This window comes from Falco cherrug, chromosome 12, assembly GCF_023634085.1.
Source record: "Falco cherrug isolate bFalChe1 chromosome 12, bFalChe1.pri, whole genome shotgun sequence".
NCBI classification, from domain to species: Eukaryota; Metazoa; Chordata; class Aves; order Falconiformes; family Falconidae; genus Falco; species Falco cherrug.
Window position 1 is genome coordinate 21,493,548 of NC_073708.1, and position 19,896 is coordinate 21,513,443.

At 38.9% G+C, this 19,896-nt stretch overlaps 1 protein-coding gene and 1 long non-coding RNA gene across 2 annotated transcripts in view; one reads left to right on the forward strand and one right to left on the reverse strand.

Moving 5' to 3' along the window:
• LOC102046531 (vitellogenin-1-like) overlaps positions 1-19,896 on the forward strand; it is a 43,359-nt gene that overhangs the window by 7,078 nt on the left and 16,385 nt on the right. Inside the window, exons 7-20 of the mRNA XM_055724333.1 lie at positions 2,313-2,463; positions 2,559-2,716; positions 2,830-2,995; positions 4,076-4,198; positions 5,770-5,988; positions 8,071-8,288; positions 8,366-8,463; positions 12,600-12,724; positions 12,811-12,912; positions 12,999-13,118; positions 13,377-13,566; positions 13,675-13,768; positions 13,879-14,064; positions 19,084-19,228. Coding sequence (XP_055580308.1) covers positions 2,313-2,463; positions 2,559-2,716; positions 2,830-2,995; positions 4,076-4,198; positions 5,770-5,988; positions 8,071-8,288; positions 8,366-8,463; positions 12,600-12,724; positions 12,811-12,912; positions 12,999-13,118; positions 13,377-13,566; positions 13,675-13,768; positions 13,879-14,064; positions 19,084-19,228 — 2,095 coding nt within the window. The remainder of the gene's footprint in view (positions 1-2,312; positions 2,464-2,558; positions 2,717-2,829; positions 2,996-4,075; positions 4,199-5,769; positions 5,989-8,070; positions 8,289-8,365; positions 8,464-12,599; positions 12,725-12,810; positions 12,913-12,998; positions 13,119-13,376; positions 13,567-13,674; positions 13,769-13,878; positions 14,065-19,083; positions 19,229-19,896) is intronic.
• LOC129737166 (uncharacterized) overlaps positions 6,328-19,896 on the reverse strand; it is a 102,630-nt gene continuing 89,061 nt past the window's right edge. Inside the window, exons 5-6 of the long non-coding RNA XR_008734705.1 lie at positions 8,245-8,312; positions 6,328-7,471 (exon numbers count right to left, since the gene is read on the reverse strand). This is a non-coding gene — a long non-coding RNA (uncharacterized LOC129737166). The remainder of the gene's footprint in view (positions 7,472-8,244; positions 8,313-19,896) is intronic.

A 19,896-nucleotide genomic window follows, 5' to 3' on the forward strand; every position in this document is an offset into this window, starting at 1 on the left:
TAAGTAGAGTGGGCTGCTTGCAAATCTCCCATCAAAACTGTTTCTTGATAGGAAATCGGGGTTTATTGCAAAAAGATTGAGCACATGGCATGTAAAATATATTTGCTTCTCCACAGCAAATTTTGCATATTTCTTAAATAAATTTGAGCAAAATAAAAATATGTTTGTCTGAGAAATTATACCCCTGCTCATTTTTAGCTCAAGCCCTCAAACTTTTAGTGTTCAAAATCTTTTTCATCTGCATCAAAATCATGTATTGAAGACATTTTTAATTACCTGCCTTAGTGATGGACTCTGCAGACAGGAGTGCCCTACTGAAGAGGGAGGTTTTTTGCAGAAAGGTCCCTGTACAGAATATATAACTCAGTCCCACTCTTCAGCTGCTGTAATTTTGTATTGCTCCATCAGCTTCTTCAGGGATCTATTGGTATAATATACAGTTGTGGAAACTGCAACATCTGAAAGTTCATGTCAATAAATCACTGATCAACTTCATTAACATGATGAACACGTTCAGTTTGGTTAATCAAAAAAAAAAAAACGCCCAAAGTAAAGTTGAAAGTAGCTTCATGCAATCATGGTGAAGATAGATACAACTGTAGTGCTTTTAGCAAATTATAGGTTGTTGTGAGTATTAGTCTGGAGCCAATGGACTTTTGCTGATTTAAACTGTCCTTCTGCAAACCTGCATAGACTGCCTTCCTTACCGTTCTTCCTCAGGTATTGAGCCCCCAAAAAACTTTTCCTGTTGTCTCTGGATCTTTTGCATTGCCCAGCAGAAGGGGCCAAATACAAGGGAGCTGGGAAGATGTGGGTATGTCACCCAAGTGTTCAGAAGTTATATCTACAATGCATTTTCTGTGTTAAAAAAAAAAAAAAAAAGAAAAAAAAAAAGAAAAAGGTAATCTCATAACAAGGACTTAAAACATTTGAAGCTGTGTTTTCAGACCTGTTCAGCATAAGCCTCTTGTAGCACCTTTCAAAACCAAAAGAGGTTTTACTATTGTTTCACCATTTTAATCCTGTCTTTAGTATTCATTTGCTCTTCTCCTCAGAGTATAACATTTTTCCATCTATTCTAGGCAGATACATCTCTTCACAAAATGATGAAGATGAAGACATAATAGGTTCATCATGTTCTGGAAGGGGGAGTTAAATCTGTCCAAGTGTACCTGATGTTATACTTTCTGACCCAAATGCCCTTTCAATAATATTGTCTAAAATTTCAAGAGAGAAAAAATCTCTGCTGATTCTGTAGCGATTTCTATTCAAATTCCAGTGGCTTGTCTGTAAAGCAGTTATATGCTATTTTCTGCAGCAGTTCTCTGCAATCCATATGGAAGGAGTGGATAGAAATGATACAGAAGATCATCGTAGAGATTCCAAAATAAACACGCCAATTTTCTACAGAGATTTTGAGATACTGTGTAGTACAGCAATATTGCTTTTGGAATGTTTTCAGTTGTTCAATACAAATGCCTAACTTTATTATAGAGTCCTAAATGACCTATTTCAAACATAATTGGTGAGATAGGATGCATCCCTTTAGCTGAAAATGTAGCAAAGATAGCAAATATTTACAAAGACAGTCTCTCATTGGTATTATTCTTAATAACAAAGGCTGAAGGTTTGGTGCTCCTTGAAAAGTTTCCAAAAACTTGAGTACTTTTCCAAAGACTAATCCTGAATTTATATGTTTCCCTTTTTGTTTGGGAAACCCAATTTGAAACTTTGTGAGAACCTTTTATCTTCTGCAGTCCCCAAGACATTCAGCTTGTCAGGCAAAATGGGGAGGGAATTATAACAGTGTAAGTAACAAGACTGTTGCATTTCTTATTGTATCTAACAATTTTCAACTCCTTTCAAAGCTTCCAGGAGGCACAGATACTTAAGAGCTTTTATGAACTTCTTAAAAGGTTTAAATTAAGTGATAATTTCTGTAAAAGTTCCCCACCAGTTATTTTTTTATAATCCTTAATTTACTCCTTAAGGCACAACACACAGTTCCTGTGATCTCCTTCAGGCCATAGCTTCTCACCTCCCTCCTCTTCCTTAAATTCTCAAGCCAGGTTATTCCCAAAGGAAGGCAAAGGCTGACTGATCTAAGCCCTGCTGTGTAAGTGCATACCAGAGTATGGTTCTGAGCATCATGTCCAAATGTATCTGTTCAAAATATCATTGCCCCTCAATAACAAAAACCTTTTGAAACAACTGTAGTTGCATTGCAATGCAGGAGGCAGAATTATTGTTTTCTTTTCCATTTGTACCCTGCATCCTATGATGTTCTCTCTGCCTGGGTTTCTCCATTCCAGGCAGAAACTTACTTTGACTGATGTGCAGAAGGACATGGCAGAAGTCCCACCGAAAGAATTCCAGAATCGTGGGTCACTTCAGTACCAGTTTGGCAGTGAATTGCTTCAGCTTCCTGTCCACTTATTCAGAATAAAAAATGTGGAGAGCCAGGTAAAGCTTAGCCACCGGGCAGAGTCTGTTGGAGGTTGGAATCTGTGCATGTGGGAAACTGCGTGTGAGCTTCCTGCATTTTAACCTTCCTGCAGATCGAGGAAAGCCTGCAAGACCTAGTAGAGACCACGTCTGAACAGCTTCCCAGCGATGCACCAGCAAAAGCCCTCAAGCTTATGCACCTCTTCCGTGCAGCGAGTGAGGAGAATTATGAGTCGGTGTGGAAGCAGTTCTCCAGTCGGCCAGCATACAGGTAAAATCAATACAAGTGGTGATGCTTCTGCTGATAAACTCTGTTGGAGACCAGCTGGAATGACTATGTTCAAATGTGGATCTGGAAAATGGTCCTTGCTTTTCCTATTACAGGCGCTATATTTTGGATATAATTCCTGCAGTCGCCAGTCACCATGCACTCAGATTCTTGAGGTATAAGATGGAAAGGCAAGAACTCACCAACTGGGAAGCAGCTCAGACAGTGCTCGTGGCTCTGCACTCAAGCACGCCAACTCAGGATGTGATGGAAGAAGCAACGGTAGGATTCTCTAAACACTCTCAAATTGCTCTTTACTGATTTTAGCATCTGTTGTATTTATTCCTTTGATAGGATGGCAAATGCTTTGAAAATACAAAGGTTTTACATCCTCTAGTGAGGTTGAAAGGAGTTTGTTTCCTGACTGTCTTAAGAGGAGGAGAATGCAAATCAAAAGGGCAAAAATGAATCCAGAGTGAAACAGAAAATAAAGAGTAAAATACCCCTCAGAGACAGAGGTTATTGCTGAAAACAGTGGTTTCTAGTCTCCCTTTGTCCACATGTACTTTATAGTTACATCAGATTAGATCTCTAACTGAGTGTCTACAAAGACTAGGGAGGAAGAAATATATATTTGTTATATCCATGTTTTCATCTTGATTGACCTAGCAGGATGGGTATAAATCAGAGCAGATCTATCAAAATCAAGAGAATTGTGCCAACATGGAGCCCATGTAGGAGAAAGCCTAATGGTTTTTACAATTTTTTCCCCTTCTGCAGGTTAGTTCTAGCCTCAGATGCAGGAACTTATCTCTGCCTACCCTAGGCAGAGACCACAAATCTCAGGCTAAAGTTTTGCCCTCCGTAAAACCCGTGACAGCCTGGCTGTTACTGTGCAGTAATGCTCTGCTTCCCACTCAAGGAAACAGTGGGCTGGTGCCTCCTGTCAGCTCCTGTGTTTATACGAAATATTCCTGTCTGCCCAAAGTACTGAGGTCCATTCACAATGTATCTGCAGTTATTTTGTACCTATGGCTAAAGCAATTATTGAACAATGATGAATGTTTCTTGAATAATGCGTGGGTTTCCATTCCATAAGTGGGTGATTTCCTCCATGCGGATTGTAGCCTATACCAAATTTAAATCTGAACCACTATAAAAGCAACAGATCTGCCTTCCAGATGTTGCCTGGAATTAGTTTATGCCTGCACTGTCCAATACAGTAATATCCACTGATTAACTATAAAACCATCAATACAAAAATATCAAAAGCCTGGTTTTGCCTTGCATTTGGCAGAAACATATTCTTTAATATTGTTGCTCTTCATTAGTGGTGGTAACGACCAACTGCTTTCTCCCCAGCTCATTGTGAAAAAACATTGCCCACGCTCAAGTACTGTGCTCGGAAAGGTCTGCCATCTCAGCTACGCGTCACTGTGCCACAAACAGTGCTCTTCATCAGACTCCTGTTCTGAATGTCTCCAGGTAATCACATTGTTATTTATCGTTTAAAAGAAAAATTAATCCTTGAGTTCTTTCTTCATTATTCAGAAACCTGTATTTCACTTCCCTACAGTGTTTCCTTTGGGACAAGGAACCCCAGTTGGTTAAATACAGCATTTTTATCTTTAGATTAACACACGAAAGAGAGTGAGAGGAAGAAGCATATAATTCATAGCACTTTCTATCTGAGTATCTCTGAGTGCTTTATTGCCAATTATTAATGAAGTCCCATGGCACTGCTCTGGAATACTTTAAATATAGGTACTTATATATACTTATAAATAAACTAAGTGACACAAAAGCCCAGGTTTTTTGCCCAAAGTCATGTAGCCCATCCATTTGTCAGCCAGAAGCAGAGCCCAGTCCTCTACATAGACTATAAGCTTTTGATAATAGTAATGCCCTCCCTGTTCTGCACCGCTTTTAATCAGTGGGCCTGCAAGCAATTTAAATAGGCAGTAGATAGCATTTCCTAGCTCTAGAGATGCATGTCATGTTTTACAGGGATCAGCCACTCAGCCAGTAATAGAGAGAGAAAAAGAAATAGGTGTTTGCAGTCTTCAACACTGGTCAGTCTGCCACCTCCAGTAAGAGCAGGATGTTCCCAATACATTGTGTGCCCGGCATGATTTTTTTTCATGTGGTATACAGGCATGGCCAATATTCCTTCATGCATCTCTTGTTACGATTGCCACCAATGCTCTTGAGCTAATTAAATCGGAGAAGCCCAGTGCCAGGGAATGGAAATTCTTTCCCAAAGCAAATGATTGTATAGGCTTATTCAATGCATTTCAAATGTCCATTCACTTAATTAGTAATAGCAAATGGAATGTTTCTGTACCATCAATGTATCTCAAATATAATATTTTAAAGCATGTGAACTGTATTGAAATTATTCTATAACATCTCAGTTTCTTTTTTAGAGGCTTTTGTTAGCACTAAAACCAGTTATCTGCTAGGATTTAGTTCTTTTCTCATATTCAGCCTTCAGACAACTACTTCTAATCTTGCCATGTGAATGTACTGTGATCCAGTTGCTTACAATAAGGGCTGTAAAATGACCTGATGATCTCATTGTCCGTTATTAATCTGCACTAAAATGTGGCTGTCATCACTGAAGTTAAGGGCACCACCACTAGCCATACCTTCAGGAATCTGATTTAAGGGTCTCAAGAATTTAACTGTATCTGCATTTTTGCACCTGTCTTCAACCACGAGAAAGAGATAGTCAACCAGTGTTGTTACAGGGTTTCCAACTCACCCTGAAAAGCAGTGGGAACTAGCTCTTAGCCACTATTTTTTTCCTTTAAAAATTTTACTTGATAGCTTTAAGGCATAGTGATGAAGAAGCTGTTCATTGCAGCTTTCTTGGCTATGCTTGTCCTATGAATAAAATGTCGTATTCATGAGGACAAAAAGAATTTGAAAATATTTAAAATAAGTGAATTGAACAAACTGAAATTATCAAAGTCAAACCTCAGAATATGCTGGAGGATGGGATATAGATAAGACCTGGAATTGAACTCAACGGAAGATTTATTTTCTTTTTTCAGTTGCTGCATGGCTTTGCAGGAGAGGCATTGAGCGAGTCTAACACTGAAGAAATTTCGCTGGCTTTGAAAGCCCTTGGGAATGTAGGACATCCAGCCAGCATCAAGCACATCAAGAAATTTTTGCCAGGCTATGCAGCTAGCGCCTCAGATTTGCCACTCAAGGTACACGCGACTGCTGTGATGGCCCTGAAAAACATAGGCATGAAAGATCCAAAAATGGTAAGGAAACAAAGCTGCCTCCTTTGCACTTACCATAACCCAGCACAAGGCTGCTAATCGATGATGGGTGATGAGGGGAAAGCAGACCTTTTTTTTCAAACATAACTGTAAGATCTTTTTTTTTCTTTTTAGATACTTAACCATTCCTCACTTGGCATGTCTTATTCGTTTTGACATTAACCTCTTGTAACTGCAACAAAAATCCCATTAAAAGCATACATACATTACCCTGTTGTTGAAGACAAATCAGTATTTCCATTGCAAACGTTTATTTTCCAAGGACATGAGACAGAAAGCTAAATTATTGACCAAAATATGTTTAGTGCTACTTCAACTTTGGTATGTGAGAGAACCACAAAACAAGGTTTTCAGAGAATTGACATTTAATACTGAGTGTCACATCTAATCGTAATTCAAGACCAGATCTTATTGTAAATAGATACTAGAGGTTTGCATCCTAATTACAAATTTACAGACATTGTGTGGGTTTGTCATAAGCAGAACATTTACTAAATGTGACTTTTGTCCCTGAACAAGATAATGATTATATATCACATACAATGGTTACACAGGCATACTCTCATCCGCCACAGACATCACTTTACAATCATTTTCACCTTAAAGCAACCTGCTTCTAAAAGAAAACCTTGTATTTTCAAGATTTTTTTTTCTGATATTGAGGTTTTTTGTTTTATATGTCTATTCTTAATATAAAAAGTAAAAAGCTTTCATTAACTATTCTCCTACAAATCTGTATCAGTTTTTCCATTATACTCATTTTTTTGCATATGACTCCCAGTTTGAGTGCACATATTGATCCACAGACAATAGTGTGCCAGGGTACGCTTTTAAGCAAAAGAATAAAGAAACAATTTACTAGAGTGCAGGAGCTAGATGGGGAAAAGCAGGGGGGGGAGGAAAGAATAGCAAGGGTAGGAGTTAGAGTATTTGCTGGGGAAGAAAAAAAGTCAATTTGCTGTTTGAAAACAGTGCTGTGTCTCTGATTGCCCTTTGGTCTGGCTTCGCACATGTGACCCAGACCACTGTTTAGTTATATTTTCTATGCATTTTCTTTGGAGAAAATTGATCTGGAGCAAGTTAATGACTGTGACCGGATTTTTCATTATTCAAAAACCAGTTTAATGCCTGGTTTGCAGCTAGCTACCCACCCATATTTACATTAAACAGACTTAATATATGGTCTGTCATTTTTATTGCTTAATTTGAAAAGCTAGTTACATTTAAAAAGAGCCCACTTCATCCTTGTCACCATTTTTACCTTGGTATTTGATAATCAACATATTCAAATAAAACCAATTATGGTGTTTCCAAAGCTTGTTGAAGTTTTCTGAATCAGACTTTTCATTAGAGAGCATGGATGTGTGCTGTCCCAGGCAGGACAGGACTGTGCAGGGGGATGCTGTTACACCATCCACATCCAAGTTGAAGTTGGGGCCAAAAGCTTCAGTGCAGGTCATGGAAACTGCAAAGATCCCAATACAAAATTAGGTTTTGATACTGAATATTGCTGAGGTCAAACACATTAGTCAGAAGTAGTACTGTGGAAATTACATTTGTTGCATAAACTTTCAGTTTTAAGCTGCCTGTATAGCATAGAGATTTCTGGTAGTAAATTGGGTTTTATTAATTTCATATTTAATCTATTATTTAGCAGAAAGGGACCCAGGAGATAAAATTATTAGAAATAAGGCATACCTTTATGGGCAGGGATAAGTGATCACTGAAACCACTTCTCAGGTATGTAATGGATCCATGAAATCTCTTTTACCTGGAGTGGTTATGCTATAGATATATTTTGCTATAGCTCAAAAAGGGATAAAGACTTGATGTAAAAGTTATCCAGCAAAGTTCCTTGGCTGTGATTGTGTAGGAAGTCAGGCTACATTACCATAATTCCTCTTCCAGCCCTCAGACTATGAAACCAGGTACACTGTTGTCATAATAATTAAATAATACAAATATTTACTGTACTAGTGATGAAGAGATTATACACCAGTGATGACTGATTATTTGCAGAATGTTCAAACATACTGTAAATTTGAATGTATCTATTATTTTCAGGTCCAGGCTATTACCCTTGAGATTTTCTTGAATTACAAAATTCATCCTCGGGTCCGAATGTTAGCTGCAGTGGTTTTACTTGAAACGAAGCCAGGTCTTCCAATACTGATGACAATAGCCAATGCTGTGCTGAAGGAACCTAGCATGCAAGTGGCAAGTTTCATCTATTCTTACCTGAGGGCCCTGGGCAGAAGCACAGCTCCAGATCTTCAAGTGATGTAAGGAAAATCTGGATCCCTTCCCTAGATGAAATAAAACAAACTGAGGTGTTAATGTGCTCACCGAATTTTTTCAGGGCTTCTGCCTGCAGAATGGCTATCAGAGTATTAAGTCCCAAATTCGACAGATCTGGCTATCAGTTCAGCAAGGTTTTCCGCTTCAGTATGTTTAAAGGTAAGGTTCAGAAGGTTTTGTAAAGAAATATATACATGTTAATGTGTGAAAAAAATTATGGAGTATGAGAACTCAATTCTCCTAGCCAGCTGGTTAGCTGCATGTTGTTCCTCCATATTCTCCTATGTTCAGTGGAAAAAAAAGTATTAAAATCTCAGGCTCTCCATTTGGAGAGTGTTTAGGTCCCTGTGTGTTTTGCATTCTACACTGCCAGCATGAAATTACCAGAGGGCTTGTGGGGCTCTAACCCTCCATTTTCATTAGCCAGTGAAGCACATGCTCCTGTATCAAATGCCATAGTCTCAGTGGTGCTTAACAATTTCATACCATTGTTCAGCACCAAACAAACAGAAGGGACCTAAATTACTGCTGAAGTGGATTAATTTCTACCAGTGCTGAACGCCTACAACTCTTGCTGAATTCAAATGTGATGCTAAATACTCCTCACCCCAACAGTAGTGCCCAGTGAAACAGCAAACTGAAAACATTCAGGTGTGGCAGTTCATTGCACCCATGAACAACTAAGGCTTAGTGCCTAAAGATTTTTCTTGCACCTTCCTACCAGGATTCTTCACCGGAATGAGACATCCACATCTGGGATCTAGAGGCTAACCAGTTACATCACTGGGAGTTGCACATAAAAATCTAGTCAAAGCAGGGAGGACCAGATTAGAAGACAGGTCTTGCTGACCAAGTTATATCTACTTCTATTTTCCATGTATGTTATTTTTCTCAGCAGAGATTTTTTAAGCAACTCCTCTATGTAAATGACCGTGACAGCCTCAGTGATTTGGCATATGTAGCTGGCAGACTGGGGAGATTATATCTACAAACACAGTCTCCTTACACATGCTGTTTATCTAGGAGGACTTGGATGTTTTTAGCATTTTTGTTATTCACTGGTACATGTAAAGATTCTTTTCAAAGTAATCAACAGAAAAAGAGACTCTGAAACATATGAAAACCACAGTGCTAAGTGTACAAGTACTTTTGCCGCCTTCTTGGGGGCTGGGGGAGTGGTTTGAAAGACTTTTGTTGCCCTGACCCTGTTTTTTGGTTTTTACATGACCATTTAATCTGCTCTATCATAAAAATATATATAATGCGTATCACAACAACCACAGTAATATACGATACACATGCTTGCTGCCTCAGAGATGGAGACAGAGATTGCCCAAAGAAATACAGTCACTAATATGCACTGTGTGAACTTTTGTACCATTTAAAATGCATTTAGGGAGAGAGACATTTTCCAGAAAGAGGCAGATACCGGTTTCTAGTTTTAGGTATTCATTTCCTCCTCTTATTTTTGCTTTTAAAAGGAAGCTATCTGAATTTTTGTACAGTGAGAAAGAAGGGTGCAGTATGCATGAGGGTAGCTGGCAGAGGACTATGTCAAATGGATTACTGTGTTCTGGCTGTCGCCTGGAAATGCAGTGCATCAGTGAATTGCTGTTACTTCTTGGTGAAGACCAGTGTCAGAAATTTGGTTACCATGCATATGTGATATTTAAACCTCTCATCCTGAAGAATAAGGATCAAAATCCTTTTCTCACACATGCTAATCTTAGTCTTGGATAACTCAGTTTGCTAAATGAAGTCAGTCCTCTATTACAGTGGTGTGGGAGGAGGATCCATCCTCCAGCTTTCTGATTTGATTTGTCACTACTAGCCACAGGTGAAATGTGTTTCACTGAGTCCATTCTGGAAGAGTTACCATAGTGACGGCTGTAATGCAGTACCTATTTCCTCGCTAAAAACAAAAATCTGCCCTCAGCATCACAGATCTTTGTGGTGCTAGATGCTGAATTTTTAATGACAGGCAATAATGCCAGCTGAATCTGTCTCTAATCTGGAATCCGTCACACATGGCCACCACAAATAGCGCTTCATGCTCTACACACTGCCAGTGAAATCAAAGGGATGACCCAGGTTCTGCTCAGTGTTAGGACTGACAGAATCTGACTCTCAGTATGCACAGATTTATATAATTACATCTGTACTAATGTTTATAGGTATGAAAGACTGCTTTCTTTGATCACCAGTTTTTCTTTCCCTCTTCCCTGGGGCAAGGCATTTAGTCAGATATATGCAGGTGCCATCGTACCCTCATAGTGAAGTGGCTACAGTGCATCATCTGACTGTGTCAGTAGGATTTTCCATTGGTAAATATTTTCTTAGAACATTAGTGCTATGCAGTGCCTGAGGTATGGAAAATATCCCTGTGCTTTTCAAGTCAATGAATTCTGTATAATCACTTAATCATTTATGAGCAACACTTATTATCAAGTATCAGTAAGTACCGTGGGGTTTTTTAACTGTTTTAGTGGGTTAAGATACAAAAAAAGAGCTTTATCAAATTTACTAAAAGTACCATGCCTCATTCTAGTGTCCAGTCTACATAATACCTAGGTCTGCTCTGGCTAAGCTCATCCCGAGAAAAACTAGTCTTCACATTTCCAAGTCTCAAGTCATCTTATTAGTAGTGTCCCGGTGTGGCATCACATTGCTTTTTGTTTTCTATAGGATGAGCATTGAAATTTGAGCTTTTGTCATGTCTCCTTGCTATCTGCTAAAGGTTCTCCACTGATTCCTCTGCCATCAACAGGGTGACATAAATACCTGTATTTTGACTGTAGGAGCTGTTCTTGAACCACACGTATGTTGTAGGTAGGCAGTGTCTAGCACTTTGGGTAGCACAGGAGCTTCATACAGCAGAACAGTGGAGGTAATGAAGTGAAATAATGGTTCATGCATATTTAGTAGACTAAGTGGATTGCTTTTCCAACAAACTGTTTCTCAAATATATTAAAAGTTGAAATCTGTCCTGAGAAATTAGGAATCAAAATTAGTCCAAGCAATCTGATACAAAACAACTTAGCGTGAGGAGTAAACGAGGGTAAAGGACCATCCAGATCCCTGTCTGCATACACAGATTCAGAAGAGCATGGAAAATGTTGATTTACAAGTGACATGTTGGTTGAAACACAGAGAGTGGCACTAAAGTAATATGGGCATGAGTATTCATAACACCCCACATTTCTGAACCAAGCAATATTTTCCTTAACTGTAGGCTAAATAATTTTTGAGAATTTAGGCACTCCTGTTCTGGAAAGAGGTCAAAGACTCACTCCCTCTCATAATGTTTGAAAATATATTTCCTACAATTCATCAATAGTTTCTGTACAGGGACTGAAATTATTGCTCTGGGTCTTCCAGGGCGTTACAATTATCCTGGCTGTACTGGATTTTCAAAGCTGATTTCTGGTGGTGCTGGGATGCAATCAATGTATAATGCCATTGTCTAACATAAGGATAGCAGAAATTTAACACAGGGGCTCCTAAAATACTTCCCTGTCCTCCAGCTAGTGTGGGAAGAGAAGACAGATGAGGACTGGAGGAAAGGAAACATGTCAGCCTTGTTCTTTTTGAAACATAAGGAAACTTAGAAAAACCTTGGGATAACTTTAACTTAGGTAAGGGGACCGTGCCAAGAGTGGGAAGAATACATGACTCTGCTCTGCAGTGATTATCTGTATCTAAGAACATTATGGATGATAAAACAGAAGTAGAGACAATGAATAGACACAAATTATGTTCACTCAATAGTTAACAATTACTTATCAATTAATGCATTTCGTGTAAGGAGTTAGAGCATTTGGAAGTAGATGTATTAAAATGCCTCTGAGTCATTTGAGAGACAAATCTAAACCTCACCATCTGTCCTGATAGGACGTATATATCACTTTCCCTAAACTATTAGTAAAGGATGGCAAATCTGTTTTCATTTCTGATCCCCTTTGTCAAGTTGCCCTAAATGACGTCTCGTAAAAGCATTTCATAAGCTGACGTTACAGAATCCAACCGGATGTAAATGATATAGCAGAAGCAATTGGAAAAATAACATAACCACCATGCAATGAGCAGGAGGCTTGTAATTTTGCCCATTAATAGTTTAAAAATGCAGAATATTCTGTTTATGACTGTTTTATAACACGAGTTTTATAGCTTGGTTTTCTGGCCTTTCTCATATCATGCTTTATCAGTTGAACTACGCAATTAGTAAATTGATACAATCTGCACGCTGTGGCTTTAAAAACTAACTGTGCTGTGTTTTACTGCCCACTTCTGTTCAGAGGTCCTTATGAGTGGACTTGCAGCTAAATATTTGGTATTGAATAATGCGGGGAGCTTAATTCCAATGATGGCGATGTCCCAGCTACGGACGCATTTCCTTGGAAGAGTGGCTGATCCTTTGGAGGTAATTGGGTCTACCCACAGTTTGCCCTCACATCCCTTCTTATGACCATCATCCAATTGGTATTTACACCTTACTTCTTTCCACAGGTGGGAATAATGGTGGAAGGGCTGCAGGAGATGTTTGCTAAAGGTTACTCTCCTGATGGGGAATGGGAGACTGACTATAACTTCAAGGATATCCTGAAAATGGTAAATTCTCGATGAAAAGAAAATCTCTAAGGTATTGCTTCCCCAAATGTTATGCAGAATCAGACTTTCTTCCTCTTCTCACACAGCTGTCTGACTGGAAGGCATTCTCCAGTGACAAACCTTTTGCATCAGGCTACTTGAAATTGTTTGGCCAAGAGCTGTTCTTTGGTGGACTTGATAAAGACGCCATCCAAAATGCACTGCAGGTATCATTTCGAAAACACCACCACCTAAGCATCAAAAGCTTTAAAATACTGTTTCTTTCAGACATTGTCTCCCTTTTTTTAACTTTTAATTCAAAAGGGGGTTTTGTCTTTAGTATTAATCAAGGCAAATAAGGTCAAACTTTGATCAGGATTAGCTATAATAGTTTCTGGCAGAGTTTCCCCTGAGGCATAGTTAATGACATGGATCATGATATTAAAGTTCTGCTTATTTAGACAAGTTGAACTCTATAATTGCAGGCATGGTATGGACCTGATGAAAAAAACCCTTCGATAAGAAGAATAATCAGTAGCCTTCAAAGTGGGGTGGGGAGGCAGTGGACCAAGGCTTTACTGTCTTCCGAGATCCGTCGTATCGTGCCCACCTGCACTGGGTTCCCGACAGAGACCAGCTTCTATTACTCTTCTGTTACAAAAGTGGCAGGAAATGGTAATGTATTTCAATACCTAAGCGATATAAGCATGCTTGTTAGAATTGGAGGGGATTTAAAACGCTTTTTTTTTTTTTTTTTTTTTTTTTTTGCTTTCTTTGTAATAGTTCAAGCACAGGTTACACCTTCTCCAAAGTCTGATTTCAGATTGACTGAGTTACTAAATGCCAACATCAAGCTGCGATCCAAAATGAGTCTAAGGTAAATATTTACTATAAAATAAAAGAATAATATTTCCAAGTGACAGACCATAAAAATTTAACAGCTGTTTGCTTTCTGAAAATAATTTTATCCTCATTCTACCTTTTCAGCATGGCTAAGGAGATGACCTTTGTAATGGGGATCAACACACGCACTATCCAGGCAGGGCTGGAAGCACACACTAAAATGAATGCTCATGTACCTGTGAATGTTGTTGCTACTGTCTATATGAAGGACAAAAACATCAAAATTGAAATACCACCATGTAAAGATGAGACTAACATAATTACTGTAAGGTAAGACAAAGCACTTATTATCTTTCCATGTAGCAATGCAGTCTTTCCAGATGAAACTGAGCATTTGCTTAGAGATCTTGTCTTTGACTGTCAGCTTGGGTAACTGCCAACAATTGGTGTAGTTTATTTATTTTAATTGAAGTGACATAAATCAAAGTTTTGCTTGAAAACATGCATTGTTTCCTGTGATCTTCACCTGAAAATCCTCTTTAGGACCATTTCTCAGCTGTTGAGACCCATAAGCTATATGAATCACAAATGGCATAAAATTTCTATCTAATAACTATAATCGGACTGGAGATACTAGGTAAAATGTAAGCCAGCTGAATCTTATCTGTTATAACAGATAATCCATCTATATTTTGCATGTGATGCCTTGAAGCATAGAGGATTTGGGGTTTCTTGTGTTTTTACCTTGTTTCCTTGTGGTTGCCGTTTGGTTTTCTTACCTGTTAGGTCTACTTGATTTATTATCAGTGCATGCAATTACAATGCACTCTGGAAAACTGTTGTAGCCAGATGCCAAACAAATGAAAACAGATGGAAATACAAGCACAAAGAGAGGGAGGAAACAGAAAGAGTATGTCCAAGGAATCAAAGCAGTAGACCAAAGCCTAGAAAACCTTCACACACACACACACATGAAAAAACACTGAGAAAGACAAGCCAAAAATTCATCACAAAGGAAAAAGCATCACTGACAACAGAAACCAGCTATTATACAATCCGCAGAAATGTTAACAAGTTTCTGCTCTAGGAATACAGCCGCAACAAAAGAGCTCAGTTACTTGATCCAGCTGCAATTAGCATTCATGGCTGCTGGCCCAGAGAAGCTCTGCAGGTCTCCTCCATTTAGGGCAATCATTATTCTCCCTTGTCCTTCAATGGTCACAGACCATCCTAGTAGGCATTTGACATCATGTCCTACTCCCTGTGATGATTCCTCCATTCCATCAAATGTGATCCTAATCAGGTTCTCCATGCAGAGGAGGGAGGGTTTCAGCAGTTCACAGAGCAAAAGTTAGCTGCATGTTTTGTTTTGTTCAGTTTCTTGTGGAGACCAGGACACTCTGCTCCCAAGGTCACCAAGGACAGCAGGCACCTGCTCTCACTAGCTGTCACTGTTGGAGAGGCTGAGGATATTAATGAACTCAATAAGGATGCTGAACTGAAATGAGGATATTGGACACTGATACAGAGTTTAGAGCCTTAAGCAGAGCTGCAAATGTTAGCAGAAGGATCCTCCCTGCAAAGTAATTTTCCTCCTTTGACCTAAGGGGAAATCAAATCAGACACCGAAAGGGTTAAATGCATTGCCAGAAAGCATAAAGCAAGCCAGTATCAGACACGAGGGATTACAGCGGAGTCCATGAGTTCCAGCCCAAGCTCTGCTCTAGACCCTGCAGCATTATCATTTATACAGTGCAGTAGTCTCTCAGAAATAGCTCTATAATGCCAAGTATATGAGAAAGCTAGTACTCACTAGCTAACTTTTAGCACCATCAATTTTTCTCCAAAAAGCATTCCTGTTCACTGTTACAAAACAAATGGTCAGTGGAAACCACACAGAGAAATGAAGCGGCAATGAGTACAAGTGAAGGCAAAGCAATAACTAGAGAATGTAGCATTGAACAACGTCACTGAGGTCGAAAATCAAGCAAAGTAAAATCTTAAAGGTATGAAGAGAAACAAGCAGGATGATAGAAAGAGAAAGGATACATATCTATTCTATATAGAATAAGTCAAAAATTTTAGTTTAACATAGACTTTCTCTTCCTTTTGCACAGATCCACCAAAGAATATAGAACCTATTGAATTCAATATTTTAGAGATATTCTGACACCTTCCCTTGTTAGTTTAAAATCCCCCATTTAAAGAAATGGTTCTGGAAAGCTATTGCGCTTTTATTTGTTTGTGAGCTCGGTTCAAAATATCTTAGTATTGGGCACTTTGTCTTGATGGTCAGTAGATTACCTTTTATAGTACCATGTCATTAAAGCTAGTCGGGATGTGATATTATTTTCCCCTTCATCTTTCACATTCAGACACAGGAACCAAACAGTCTTCAGTAGCATTAAGTTCAGTTATATCCTGCACACCATATAGGTTATAACCTGTCACAGCTGTGGGATTCATATAAATTTTCAGGAGGTGTAGAGAAACTCAGGTGAACAATCACAGACTCTAAAGAAAAAAAAAATAATGAAAACTTTGGTGATGGAGAGATTGCATTCCCAAGACAAATCAGTGCATTACAGACTCAACTTTCTTTATAGCAAAAATCAGAGCAAAATAATTAATCACACCACGGAGAGAATATGTAGCATGTGTTTCAATTCAATCCTATCAAAGTTAAATTTAATTAAAAATAATAGTTATTTTTAAGGCTCTTTTAACATAATTATTTAGTATACTACAGATGGCTACTTAAACATACTTTCAAATGAAATTTACAGGAAGAAGTAAAAATCAAATAAATTTCAGGGAAAATTAGAGCCCTGTGATTAAAGTATATGGAGAACTGCCAGAGAATGCACTTTGCAAATATATCACATATTCATAATGACAGGCTACTGAAGTATATACATAATCTTGAATAGAGCTTGTATCATAGGGCTTTTTTGCTTCTTTTAACTGTAGGTTAAGCAGAAATGCTTCACATAGGCATCTTATTTATAAGATTAATTACGAAATTACAGCACTGTGTACAATATGTACACAGCGTGTGTAGCAGCAAATGCAGAAGCAGCAGCGTACGCTGCAAGCTCGCAAGGCAGCGCAGTGTGCTTGGGGGCAGAGAAGGGAAATAAGTGACTGATGCCCTGAGTCCCCATTTTTCTAACACCTTTGCACCAAGGTCAGAAGGTTGATGTGTAGGAAAGGCAGAAATTTTCATTTCACCATAGCAGAAAGACAGCTAAAATCTGGTTGGAGGATTGTCTCTTGCTTCTCATTTCTTTAGATACGATGTCATGCTGTGTTATAAAACCTGGGAAAATATTTTTTGTTGATTTTGTTGTTGTTGTTTTAAACAGATGTTGAGCTCTTCTGTCCCCGTGTTAGGACTGCATGTAAGGGCACACTCACTGAAACATCAGTGGACCCAACAGAGCTGAATTGCTTGTCCCTTACCCCTGCAGTGAATTTGGCTTATACTATAGCACAGCTTCTTGTTTCATCCAAAAAATACACTAATACATATTGGAAAATCTCCTTTTTAGGTTTTTTTTTTCTGTTGTGTGGGATCAGAGAGAACAGATTCTTTCATACCATAGCTTTAGGCCTTCTTTGTGACTGTTTTTCTTGTTAAAGCACCAGAGCTGACTCTTGTAGCCTATTTTTACTGTGCCGTGTGATTCTGCAGACATTGACATGTGTCACCTGTGATGCAGCTACATTTGTCGGCTCTCTGTGCTCAACAGGGAGGAATCGATCCTCTACTTTCATTAGGTGGCAGGAGTAGACTATTGGCATAAAAAAATGCTAAAAAAAATTGGAAAGAAACCCCAGGGCTTTCTGCTTGGAGACCCAGCCTGCAGTTCAGTGGTCATTTGAATTATTGAATGGGATTAAAATAAAAACCATTTCCCTTTTTGTCTCTTTACTCAGATGAGCCATCTGAAATGCAAGTTGATTTCTATTTTCTTTTATCCCCTCAGCTTGTTAGGGAGAATATTTTATTTCAGATTCCATTCTTCAAGGTTCTCCTATCACCCAGCGTGGAGCGTTGCTGTCATGTCCTTATCTAAAAAAAGAGAGAAATGGGAAAGAAAACAAAGCCCACAGGTGACACACGTTTTATTGAGGTGTTCCACATGAAGAGCAATTGTGTGCTTTACAGTGCACACAGCATGGTAGGAGCATTCAAGAGGAAGACAGGGCTATCAAATGAATATAAATTCATCTTTCAGATAGGTGAGATTGGAATTTCTCAGGCTAGTACAGTGTGGGCCATACTAAAATAGAGACCATTTTGCAGACCACCTTTCCATTCACCATCACAAAGGCTACCACAAAAGCCCCAGGACTAGTAGATCAGCTTCATACCTGAGAAACAGCACACGGGGAATTTTAAGCTGAGTGTTAGCATGAATAAACGGCTAATAAGGTAGAGTTAGCATAATGCTAATAGCTGAGGGAAATAGGTTTTCATCTCTCAAAAGTGTTCAGCATTCAAGATATTTCTCTGACCCAAAATGAAACTCATAGTTGCCACAGTACTGTAACAGCTTCCATGAAAACGTGGGGTATGGAGCCAGAGGGTCAGGATATTTAGCCATGAGAGTCTCAGTCTCATGCTGCACTTGATATCAGTCATTCTGGATCCTTACGAGTACTCTTAGAGTCCACAACACTGGAAATAATGTACTAAAGACATTTACTTGAACAGGCTCTTAACCTTCCTACACATCTCTCTGTGATGTCTGGCCGAGCCATAAGTACCAGTGAAAGTAGATCAAACTAGAAACACTTACTTTGATGATTCCAGGGTCCTTTAATTCTGCTCTAACAAAAGTTGCACGGGATATAGCATTCAGTAGCCACCAGTGCCCAGGTTGTTTTTTGAAGTTATGCCAGTATTTCCCCAAATACGATGTCAAAGGAAATGAGAACTAAGTTTGGCAGTGAGCACAGAGAAGATGAGTTGAAAACTTTAAAAGTCCAGAAAATCAAAATAGGAGACTCAAAAATTTAATAGTGTAATACGCAGCCAGGCTTCTAAGTAAGTTGGCTGTTCTTCAAGGTATTAGGCATACGGAGAGCCCATCAACTGCAATGCTTTTAACCTGTACACATGATTCTAAAAGACTAACTGAGCTATCTGCCCTGAGATTGGTCCGTGCTTGTATTCACTCTTAGCAGTCCTTGAAAATACAACAGAAAAGATGCTGTAAATATCTGCTAAGCAATTTGCAGGGTACGGTACTTGTTGCAGCATACCTGCTAGAAGGCATTATTCAGGGCTTTTCCTCAGCAGTCCTTCATCGATACTGGTTTCCTCTAATGTTTATTCTGCAGGTCTAAGACATTTGCTGTAACACGGAATATTGGGGATTTGGCTGCTAGTAAGATGACTCCAGTTCTTCTAGCTGAAGCAGTGCCTGATATAATGAAGATGTCCTTCGATTCAGATTCTACATCAGGCGAGACTGATAACATCAGGGTAAGCAATGTAGTGTCTGACTACTCTTTTTTAGGCTTTTAATCAGTGGGAGACCATTTCTTTTTTCCATAGGAAAATGTACAATTCATCTCCGACCAATGCTATTTCACTCAAATCAAGTCAGGTTCAACCTAGTAACATGAATGGACCTACAGTAACATTATTTTAAAATCTGGAGTGTAATACATCAGACTTGAACACTTTTTCAAAAGCAAAAGCATTTTCTTTGGTAATTAATTTTACACTGCCATCTACAGGACAGCCCACAATCTTTAAAATACTTTGCAACCATTGTGCAAGCATCACATTCCTGGGGCAGCCACAAATGTTCCATAAGTTGCTCCATTGCTCAACTTGTAGAGCCAAATGTAATACTTATAAGCATCTTGATTCAAGGATGGATGGCCATTTGTGTGTCAAGTCAAATGACTTCCCAAGCTCCAGTTTTCCATAAAAATCAGTACAGGCTTTCTATGATGGGCAGCATTGTGAAGGCATCACTGTGCAATTTGTTCAGTGAAAGACTGACAGAGGTGAGGAATACACTGTCCTGTTTTGGTTTCATTGTTGTCCTGCAACTCTGAAGGGTTTTCAGATAATATAAAAGATGAACAGAGGATGAGTACAGCACTTTCCTGTGGAGAAGTCAATAGGCAAACATACCATCA